A 12,212-nucleotide genomic window follows, 5' to 3' on the forward strand; every position below is an offset into this window, starting at 1 on the left:
ATTAAAATGAAAACTTTCATTCTCTGGCCCTTTACTGCATGCATGGTTATTGGCCTATCACTCCCCCCCCCCCACCTGCAGGTGGGGTGAAATAGTGTACGAAGAGACAGGAAGAGGAAGGAAAACAATAGTGGGTGAACTAATCAGCAGCATACCCAGTGAAATGGGTCACACATCCATTCATTCAACATTCAAGCCCCCAGAATCCTTGCTTCACCTGATAGGTGCATCTGTTCATATGTAACTTCACGGTTACAGTGACCCCTCGTTTTGTGCGGTCCTTTTCATGTTAACATGTTTTCTGCAGTACAGTAGGATAAAGGTATACCCCAATTCAGTTTGTGTAGTCCCATTCATAATTTGTGCATCTCCATTGGTGTGCAGTTTGTGTTTTTGCTGTGTAAAAGAGTACTTTTTGAGTTCTGATGGGGCTGCTATAAGAATGAAATATGTGAGGAATGTTTCTCAGCTGATGCTTGGTGCTCACCACCACACCAGAACAAAACAAAATTATTCAATACTTGGTCTGTGCATTACAATGGTAAACATTAATTAATTGTTTTTGAGCTCTGTAGTGAAAACCATTGAGTGAAATGTGGCAGAGGAAAGTTTTTGGATTATCTTAGGTACATTAGCCAGCACTAGTGGTTCCTATGGAACAATATGCATAATTCTTTTTTGCGCCTTTTTAATTGTAGGCTTAAACATACAGATGTGACAGTGATTACATGGATGTGTAGTGCATCCTTGAATGTGAGGCCAGGAGGAGGTAGCTAGGATTGTTGTTGAAGATTTGAGAGGAAGGATGGGACTTTATTTATTAGTGTTGTGATGAGGAGGGGTAGTTTGAGATGGTTTGGGTATGCTCTGAGGACGGAGGATGGCAGTTGGGTGTGGAAGGTGAGAAGTGTGAATGCCGGGGATAGGGTTGCTAGAGGCAGACTGAAAAAGACTTGGGACAAAGTAGTAGGGTGTGACCACAGGGATAGGGGACTGAACAGGGAAGGTGCCAGACATCAAGCAGCATGGAAAGCCATCATTAGGTGACCAAGGCCAACACATTCAAGCATGTTGGAGCCTTTATAAACTATCCAGTATTAACATTACAATTTTCATGATTCATTAGCTGCACAAAACAAGGGGACACTGTACCTATCCAACAAAGTCAGTCTGACAACTGTTAAGTAAAAGAAGAAGAAAAAAAGAAGTGCCAAACCTTTGTTGTACAATCATTCATACAAAATTCATCCAACCAGCCAGAGCCCTTATTAGTTCCCTAGCCTTGTCAGCTTTCATACCTATCTCTCATGCCATTAACCATGTCTATCCACTTTCTTGGTCTACCATGTCTCATTCCACCATCAAACTCACGTACTGTGTACCCCTTTCTTCACTGTTATTTATATCCATCCATATGATCATATCATCTATAAAGTATGAACTTTTATCATCATCATCATCAACAACATCCCAATCTTTATCTTATTACTACATATATCCAACCCCTTCATTATGACAGACTTTGTTAATAAAATTGTTTTAGTGTAGCAAATGTAAAATACCGGGCAACTGTTTTATGGGTAATTGGAGATGGTTTGTAATCCTATCTTTACAGGAGGTGTCTCCAGTGTGAATAATAGCAGTTCATGATAGTAAAAAAGAAATGTCATCATAGTGAATGGGTTCAGAAAGTTACCTTGTTCAGTTTTCGTATTAAATTGAAACATGGTAGTTACAGTAAAGTCATTGATGCTTGATGCTCTGGTTTTGACTTTTGCAACTTTGGCTATCCCCCCCCCCTTTTTTTTTTTAATAACAAATGTGGCCCAAAATTGCCTTCCTTCTACTTTGAATGCTGAGTTGTAACAAAAGATTAGCAGTAGAATATAACACTAGTCAGGAAGAAGTGCTGTGGAAGGATGTAGAGCAGGAGCATTGTCATTTTCTGCCATTGAGCTACAAAATGAGGAAAATCTGGGCCAAGTTAGTGTAAAGTAACTGTACCCAACTTACTGTACAGAATCAAGAGCTTACAAACTTAAGTGATACATGAATGGATGTGACCCTTTTCACTGGGATTATCAGTAGGAACATATTCATACCTGACTGTTTCCCTCTCTCTTATCTAAACTACTCCCACCTCATTTTTCTCTCTTTTTTTCTAAATTACTCCCACCTTTAAAGGGAAAGGGAAAAGGGGATAAAGTGATAAACTTGATGATGTAGATGTTAACTTATATATATTCAACCAAATGAGGGGTCTATTTTTTGCACTGCTGTATGTTATTATGGATATATATACTCACCATCCATTCACAGGATGTAGTGCTGCTCTCAGGCACCTGCCGTTTCCCCTCTTCCTTCCTTTCCATCCTTCCTCTTCTCTCTTTCTTTCCATCATTGTTTCCCCTTCTTTCTGTCTTCAGGTGACTCTGCACTGAGTGACAAGCCAAATGGTTTCCTGTACACTAGGAAACCATTTATCATGCTGGGTGGTAACCATATAACCAAATTATGGCACCTGGTGGTTTGGTAGCCAGTTAAGGCATGGCAATCAGATTGAGCTGGTGCAGGTTTATATCCAAGGGCTGGTTGGGGTTTATTGCTCACATAATGCCACTCAGGGATGAGTGAGACTGGTCACTCTCATCTTAACCTTTAGCATGTGGCAGCAACTGCTGAGAAGCAACTAAAAAAAAAAAAACATCTTCATATAGGTGCCCCGGACCACAGGATTGGAACATAAATGTACTTACACCTCATTGTGCAAGGTTTTAACATCATCATCATCTAATCCTGTGTTGCCCCATGAGGAGTGTAGGAGCCTGGGGCTAGGCAAGTTGGTCCTGACATTTAAGATGAGTGACCAGCCTCACTCATCCCTGAGTGGCATTACTTGAGCAGTAAACCCCAACATCCCCTTGGATATAAACCTACCGTACACAGACTCAATCTAGCTGGAGCGCATTAATTGCCCATTAAACGACCGGGTGCCATAGTTTGGTTATATGGTTACCACTCATCATAGTAAATGGTTTCCTGGTGTACAGGAAACCATTTGGCTTGTCATTTAATGTAGAGTCACCCACAGACAGAAGGAAGAGACGAAAGGACAGTCACCCGAGATCAGCACTACATCGAGTGAGTGGATGGTGAGTGCCCCCACCTACCACATCATAATCTATTTATAGACTTTACCACATGTAAGGTTTTAACATAATCTATATATTGACTACCACAATGTGGAACAATTGTTATATTTCATTAACATAACAAAAAGGGTGTTGCAAGCATCTGGTTGGTGGAGTGGTATGAGTTGCTTGTAGGCTTCTTTACTACGTCTTGTAAAATGGCCAGACATTAGGTTCCTTCCACATCAGTTCTCTACTCTGTCTCATAATTTTTCTTCTCCTGTTTTCTTCACAGACCTTGGCAACATATTTGTTTGTTTCTCTCACTATATGTTCAATTATATCCCCATCTACAAAAGACAAAAATCTCCAGTGAGTCTTGAGGATTTTGCAAATTTACTTTGACCTGTGTTTCCAGTAAATAGCAATTGTTCTCTGTTGACTGGAGAATGACCACCACCCAGTTGGAACACTGTCATCATTGCCATCAACTTCTGAACTTGACATTATCATCTGGCTCCTCTGCCACTATCTGTGTCATCACCATCACCACTTGATGTAGAATCACTACTAATATCATCATTGAAATCATCATCCAAATCCTGATCAAGAATAAGTTGTATCTCCTCATCACTAATGCTCTTCTTTGTATAGGACATGATTATGTCTACAGTATCCAAATATCAAAAGAAAATTAGAAACTGAGGTCTACAGGAGAAACAAAGGAGTGTTGTGTCCCCTCCAAGAGCTGGGAACAGACTGAATCAGTCACTGAGTGAGCAACCGTATATAAGCCACATGCAACCCGTATGTTGCCAGTGAGGGATATTTGAGGCTCGAGGGCACTTACACATTGCCGATTATATACAGTTTCTGCTAGGATTTACAGGGGACAATTTTTGGAGAAGCATCTATATATAGTCTTTCTGCAATTTTTCAGATTTTGCACAGTCTATATATAGTTCTTCTGCCAGCTAAGGGTTAAATGTCAGAACCAACTTGCCTAGCTCTGGCCTCCTGTGCCTTTCATGGGGCAACATTGGATTAGATGATGGATGAATGAATGAATACTTGACACCTTGCGCTCCCGGAATTCTCTGCAATCCATGGCCATGACTGAACCTCGTCCAGGCTGCTTTATACTTCCACCACCACCCCATTTCTCAGTTACCCAATCCCTTTTTCCTTCTCTCTGTGTTGAGTTTACTGTTCCACTCTGTTTCGCACTACACAAGGTCTTGCTCTTCCAACAGTACCCTCAGTCTCACTTCACAGACTTTCTTTGGAACACAGTATGCCTTCTGTGAGTACATCCATACTGTCTTGATGTGTTTCTCTTGATTCATAAGGAAGTGCCATATTTTACTCATATTCCTTCCACTTCAAAATCCTCATAAATTTCCCCATTATTTAACCTGTTCAGCATATAATACTTAAATAGTACATGCACACATTCTGAAGAAATTCCTTAGTACAGACTAAAACCTTCATTAAATGCCCACGATTTATATTTTGAATTCAGGTTCAGAGTGACTCGGAGTAGAAGGTAAGTCTGTTATCGCTGAGCTGCCTTCACTCAACTGAACATGTGTTGTAATAGAAAAAAAGAAATTGCTTGCAAGTAAAGGACACAGTACAAACCCAAATCTTATGCTTATATTTTCCAAGCTTGTAAGTTTGTCATAATATTTTCACTTCTGTTGACCCAGTATGCACCTGTTTAGCTGGTGAGTGTTCTTAATACAGACATTAGGACCATAGATATAAAGTGACATGTGGACATTTTAATCTGCTGGATATTTACTGTACTGTATAGTATTAAAAGCAGTTTTCTGTTTCATTAAGTTTTGTCATGTACTGTATAGTCAGGGTCAAAAGTTCACATCATATTTCAGTTCTTGCTTCTCCGTTTCCTCTCTTAACTAATATTCTTAAGTTGAGAGGAGCTGTGCATATTTCTTTGCCCATTTATGGTGCTTTGTGATACAGTGCATCAGGGAGGAAAGTGACAGATATCCCCAAAGTTTGAAGTACTGTAGATGCAGTGGAATAGTTGGCAAACTTTTGTTCCTGATTGTACAGAGTACATTAATACATTTTGCATAATAAATAATCACAGGGTGTCTATATATGTGCAGGGTGTCTCTGTGATTCTTGTTCAGGGTGAATTGTCAGTACTTTAATATCCTTCCATGTAAATTATTTTCAGTCTGTAAAATGCAACAAGAAGAGGATTTAATCATGATTTAGCATATTTAACTGTAGGAATGCTAACTTTGAACATACCCAACATCTTTCTGGATACAAATCATAACATGAGTTTGAATTTCGCCAATCACGTTCTGCAGTTGGTGTTTGAATTGTAGCGCCCTGACCCAGAGATTGTTTAGGGAGTGAGGCTTTGTTGAGTAAACTTCACTTTTAACATGTCTTCTTAAGGAAGAAAACTTAATAGAAACAAGTTATAAAAATTAACTGCACAGGGACTTTATACACACCCTATATAGATAGATAGAAATACTGTAGGTATAAAGTATTTGTATAAAAGTAGCAGTTTCCGTTTTTAAGTAGCCAGTACTGTATTGTAAAGCAGACTTTGTACAATTCTTGGTTATGTCTTACTTCAATTGTCTAAATGTAAACCAGTAAAAAGAAAAAGTGGAAATGTTATCCATGGGAACTTACAGTGAATGCAGAAATATCCTTGTCAGTATCGAAAGTTTACTTCTGCACAGTTTGGTATTGATTTGTAATGGGAGTTAATGGTTGCTACCAGTAGTTCATCACTCAGCAGTTGTGCTTTTAGACATGTAGCTGACTCTGCAGTGTGCAGAATTTATCATTCTCTAGAGTTAATGGTTGCTACCAGTAGTTCACCATTCAGCAGTTGTGTTTTTAGACATGTAACTCTGCAGTATACAGAATTTTTCATTCTCTTGAGTTTATACTTTTAGCAGTCAGCTTTTCTGTGAGTTGTATACTTGGGCATTTTGTTCAGGGTAACACCAGCAGAACGTGTTACACAGAGAGAAGTCATAGATGCCAGAAGCATTAACAACTGTCTTGAGTAACTCTTTCTCTGCTGTGGATACTAGTGGGAATTCTATTTAGGCAACCACTGGACAGTTTTGCTCATATAAGAGAAATTTTAGCGGTCAAAGGATGAATACCTTAAGTAATTATTGTACATGTAATTCCATTGGACATTCCTAAGTCATAATTCGAGCTACAGTGTGTACGTACAATTTACTTTTTACTTCTAAAAATGCATTAATTGAGATATTTAAAGTAAATTAAGACAATTCAGTTTTGAAGAGATTAGGGAGTTGTAGGAAACTTTTTATATATATAAATATGCATTTGATCATCTTCAGCAATTCCTGTATAAATACTGGATTGTGATGATTGTTAAATATGTATATAAATATATGTACAGTATGTGGAAGTTAAAACACCTTGACATTTTATAAGACTGCAAATTTTTCTACATCCTTTATTACAGTGTAAGATGCAAATGGTAATATAGCGTCCTTTATATTATTTTTTCTACAGTCAGACCTTGCATGACTTCTAGCTGCATAGCTAGCAAACAGGTTGATGTGTTGCATTTATTTGCAGAGCAGTTTTTGTGGGTTAGATAATATATTGGTCAAACATTTGCAGTGAGGCATCATCATCATCAGGGGAGAAATGCTGTGGTGCGTATAGCCTCACTCACCCTCTGACTCCACCAACAGGGGCCCTCACATGTGGGGGTCGGACAGTTGGTACAGTATGGTATGCTGTGAGTGTGAGTCTGAAGTGTAGAACTGAGAGAAATTAAATTAGAAATATGTGGGTTGAGTGGGTAAGAAATGCATATTTTTAATAAAGTACAGTATATGAAAATATGGTATTATGACAGAAAATGCATATGAAAATTGTGTGTGTGTGTGTGTGTGTGTGTGTGTGTGTGAGGAAATGTGGAAATCAGCAGGATGTTGTACTCTATGTAAATGTGTGAGATAAGGAAGGTGAGGAAAGACTTCAACAATGCAGACCACCTTTAGGTGATCTAAACTGTAAAATGATGTGGTATCATTTTACCATTTGTGTGAACTCATTAAAATGGGAATGCCAACCACTTCCTCAGTTCTGAGTGAGTTGGGGCTGTATTGCTGATATTATTGTCAGGGTTTAAGTGGATATACTGACAATGTTATGAAAAAACACATGACGTGGTGTCTAATGAAAAAGTGTGGTCAGTTGCAACCCAGCAGTAGATTTTAGTATTTAGAGGGGGCTTCCCTGGATATGTGTTGGTGTGGCACTAATTCATCACTCCTGGTCTGAGTCCAAGGTGGGGGATGATGCTGTGAGGTGCTTGGCTGCAGTGTTCATAAGAGCCTTAGAGCCTGTGGTGAGTTATTCACTCACTGTCCTGGGATGCAAGGCCACTGCATCATCCAGATTACCATGGTTATCTACCACAGGTACTCATTTTACCTACCAACCCACAAGGGATGGATTGGCACATGAGTAGAATGGTGCCAGCTGCCCACACTAGGATTCAAATCCTAATGCTAATGGACAGGCAGCTTTGCAGTCAGCTGAGCTAGCCACTGGTCTGAATGGAACATATACCCTTTCATGCACTTCATCCTATAAGCTTCCATCCTTACTTATCACTTTTTCCATTTCCCGACTACTGTAGTCATCTTTACTGCATTCTGTTTATGGCCGTAACGGTATTTTTTTTTTCTTTACACCAAATCCATGCCGGATAAAAACAAGAGCCCTACCTTATGGCACTTCAAAGCAAATTTTCTTCCATAAACCTCTCTCGGAATTTCCGAGATTAAAGTCTTTACAAAGGGTCGATGGCAGAATTTAACAGGCTGAATTTATAACTCGACTGATCACAATTAGAAAAGGTGTGTCTAGGAATTAGTCAATCTAACCCCATTCCCTTACCTAAACCTAATAAGCTTTTGTCCAGAACAGACACGTGAAATGGCGGCCTACAAGTAGGACGACGTTATGTCTAGTGTGAGAGAAATATTTATTGCTGTAAGATGCAGAATACTGTACATGTACTGTACAACGAAAGAGGGTGGTGGGTCTTGCCACACACCTTCAGCAAATAGTACAGTGTCGTCTATTTTCTGAAACATCTGAATATTCTGGGGATAATTTGAGTTGCTCTCCGAGAGATGTTTATAGAAATATATATATATATATATATATATATATATATATATATATATATATATATATATATATATATATATATATATATATATATATATATATATATATATATATATATATATATATATTTAGAATCATTAAGATCTACTTGTTTTTCCTCACCACGATATTTGGGTAAAGGATACCCAAAAATACCATGAGCATAATCTTATATTAGGCCGATTACGGTAATATGGAACATGAATGCCCGTTTTAGTGGTTTCAGTTCTAACACGTATGAGGTACTGTAGGTTGTGTAAATTTCACCGTAACTACGGGGTGGAAAATAAAAATTTCCTTCTCCTCTGCTTCATGTCCCGAAACTCTCAAACCATTATCTAGGTACAGAACATAAGTAGTAGAGACTTTCAATATGGTCTCTAATAAGTAGCAGTCTTCAAATGGTAATTATTAAGATGTAACTTACCTAAATGGTTTCAGAAGTAGTCAGCTTTGGTTACATGGCCTGCTTAACTTATAAATAAACAAATATAAATTATTATATGCACGTATTATTTTATAAATAATTATATTTCTGGTCCTTGTGCCATGTATATGCTGGTTTGTGATTGGCTGGTGAATCAAGACTGGACTGTGATTGGCCGCTCACACCTTGCCCGGACATCGTGTTGTGCGGCATGGTATCAGAGCACTTGTCAAGATGGTTTATTTTGCAGGTAAGTGTGTTATTAAGAAATTTGTCTCGCATTAGTATGTGTTATTAGTTTCGAATTTTTCCAGTTATGAAGGTAGAGAAAGGATTGAGTTGCCCCATTTTCTTAGGGTTTCTACCACATGATGTGACCCTATTTTTGTTATTATTTTTTGTAACCCGACCGAGGTATATATAGGGATGTCATCTGTTCTCAGGATAAATGTTTCAGTATTACTTGCAGCTTTTTCCGTATAAGTGTATTTAGGAAGAGAAAGTTAATATGGTGAGAAATCGGTATTAGTGTAGTAGGGTGCCTCCTAGCCGGTGGCAGAATAATTGGTTTTAGTTTACTATCTATCTGTCTATCTATTGCCAGACGCCTCAATCCCGTTTGGGGTGGCCACAAACAAATCGCCTCCACGTCGCCCTGTCCCCTGCCATTTCACTGCCCTGCTCCCAACTCAGTCCCCCCTCTCTCATATACCTCTCCACCCCATCCCTCCATCTCATCCTCGGCCTCCCCCTCCCTCTTCCCCCCTCCACCTCACTCACATACACTCTCTTTGTCAGTCTTTCACCCTCCATCCTCTCCACATGGCCAAACTACCTTAGTGTGTTTTCCTATCACATCCACATTCACACCACAACTCTCCTTTATATCCTTATTCGTCAGCCTGTCTCTCCATGTGACTCCACAGGCTCCTCTTAAATAACTCATTTCCACTGCTCTCACTCTTGACTTGTGCCCTTCCAACAACGTCCAAGCTTCACTTCCGTACGTTAGAGTTGGTGTCACAATAGTGTCATGTAGTAACTTTTTCACTTCCATGCTCACTTCCCTGTTTCTTTTCACTGCTTGCAAAGAACCAGCAACCTTTCTTCCCTGATGTACCCTTTCAAGCACTTCATCCTCCAAACCTCCATTCTTACACATCACACAACCCAAGTACTTAAACGTACTTACATTTTCCAATTCCTCACCATCCAACCTCGCTGTACATTCACTGACTTCACCTCTCTCAAAGACCATCACTTTACTCTTCCCTACATTCACCTTTAGATTCCGTTTCTTACACACTCTCTCAAACTCATCCACCAAGCCTTGCAGCTCCCCTTCGTCTTCACTCAACAACACAGTATCATCTGCAAACAACAGTACAGGGAGTTTCCAAACACTATCCTCTCTCACCAGGGCCACTCCAACATCCACTACCCTACCTTGCACCTCTTTTATTACCCCATCCATGTTCAGATTGAACAACCATGGAGGCATGACACATCCCTGTTTCAACCCAACCTTCAGAGAGAAAAATTCACTTAGTTCACCATCCACATGCACTGCAGCCTTAGCTGCAGAAGAAATCAGCAAATTTTTGCTTCCAGCAAGTAGTATTCATTGGTATAAATGACACTTCTATGACATTGCCATCACAATTTGGTTTGAGTTCATTAATAAACTTGGAGGGGTCTGGGGGGATGAAGATCTCCAATATCAGAATTGACCCATGACTATAGGTTAGGTTAGGTTAGTTTAGTTTGGCCCACCTTAGCCTTGTTTAAAACCTTTGCTACATTCGCTGTTAGATTCTGTTTCTTTCACATGCTTTCAGACTTTCACCAAGCTTGCAACTGTCACTTATCACCGCTTAGCAAACAGTAGACAAGTTATGTCCAGTATTAATGGTGCAGGTGTTAATTTTATGCTGTTGTTTTTACTATTTCTTTTCCAGTGCATACAGCGGATGAGGTGTCCTTTGTTGATGGAACTCCCAGCAATAACTTAACAAAGATTGAGAGTTTTGAAGGGAAAATCAAGGCATTTACCTTCTCTGAGGATGGAAAAAGATTTGCATGGATTACAGGCGGCCAGTAAGTGTAGATACTAATATACGGTAACTACTGTACTGTGATCATATCATTGCTGGAAGTTTTTGGATATTCTTTGAAGAGGTGATAGATTTTAAATTCTTAGGAAAAATCATATATGTAATAAATTATGCTTATAAAAGTTTGACTATGAGGCATGTATGTATTGCCAGGGTTTGTGTAGCAGAGGCTCCTGCGTGGACAAAGATTGGAACCCTGAAGCATCCACGTGCCCAGGAACTTTGTTTCTCTCCGCTTGGCAGCTACCTGGCCATCTGGGAGTCGTATGTCAGTAAGTTAGGTTTCGGATCTTGTACACAAGGACATTGTGTCAGGACTAATGTTATAAAACTCCCTATAAGCATGAGTCTACTGCAGAACAAGCAGCTTTGATACGTGGCATTTCTGGAAAACATTGCTTCTCTCATACACATATTTACAGCATTTGAAATGGTGTACTGTGCAGTAGGCATATTAACCCCTTGACGCTGGCAGTATTTTGGCACAGTCGCCCTCTCACTACGGCAATATTTCCCAAAGTAGCCTTTTTTCAAATCTTCATATCTGGAAAAGTATAGCAGTTAGGGAAACAAATTAAAGACTACATTGTTCACCAACTCTTCTTGCAAATGAAAGCATCACCAGGTCTGCAGGTAGTTACATTGATGAGAAAAGACATGAAGAAAATGAGTAACTTTTGGCACTTAAAGCAGGATGTCTTCATGCACGTGTGCACAGCCCCGACTTTGGTTTCACCTTCAGCATGATAACTTCTCCGCTACTAGTTAACCTAGACATACAGGCGTCCAGGGCATGCACAATGACACTTATCACTGAAAACCTTTCCTAGTATCCTTGGGCAGAGGCTTGGCAGGGATGGATGAGGCAAGGGTCCACATGAGGTGGGAGTGGAATCAGATGAGAAGTTTCAGAAAACATCATTCAGCACCTGGCTAAGTGACAGAGAAGATTGAGGTACACTTGCGTAAGGTGGCGGGAGTCTCTCCCTACCCTTTGGTGATGATATCAAATGGTGGCCACCCGAAACTATGGCGTGAAAACAATTGCGGTTTCTGCCGACACCTGGCAGTCTCCGTTCACCATTTTTGCATTGGTCTCAACTGACACCTGGCACATAGGGGTTAAGCATACTTATTGTAATCCCCACTTTTAACTTTAGGAGTTTTTGTCAGCTGATGAGGTTTGTTTAATTTTTAGTAATGGCCCAGTTTATTATCACTGTACTGTACGAAATGTAATTAAAGTGAAGCTGATTAGCTGTTGCACTAGCAGACAGCTATACTACTGGTATTGTGTAAATTCCATCTCAA

General features: G+C 39.6%; 1 protein-coding gene across 1 annotated transcript in view; it reads left to right on the forward strand.

Annotated features, from left to right (window-relative positions):
• The first annotated feature begins 8,942 nt into the window (after nucleotides 1-8,942).
• Nucleotides 8,943-12,212, forward strand: part of eIF2A (eukaryotic translation initiation factor 2A) — a 32,542-nt gene continuing 29,272 nt past the window's right edge. Inside the window, exons 1-3 of the mRNA XM_080285361.1 lie at nucleotides 8,943-9,037; nucleotides 10,746-10,884; nucleotides 11,055-11,173. Of these exons, the coding sequence (XP_080141487.1) occupies nucleotides 9,022-9,037; nucleotides 10,746-10,884; nucleotides 11,055-11,173 (274 nt within the window). The 5' untranslated portion in view covers nucleotides 8,943-9,021. The remainder of the gene's footprint in view (nucleotides 9,038-10,745; nucleotides 10,885-11,054; nucleotides 11,174-12,212) is intronic.

Source organism: Coenobita brevimanus, chromosome 106 (genome assembly GCF_032717465.1).
Source record: "Coenobita brevimanus isolate Jiangsu-jjx chromosome 106, ASM3271746v2, whole genome shotgun sequence".
Lineage (NCBI taxonomy): Eukaryota > Metazoa > Arthropoda > Malacostraca > Decapoda > Coenobitidae > Coenobita > Coenobita brevimanus.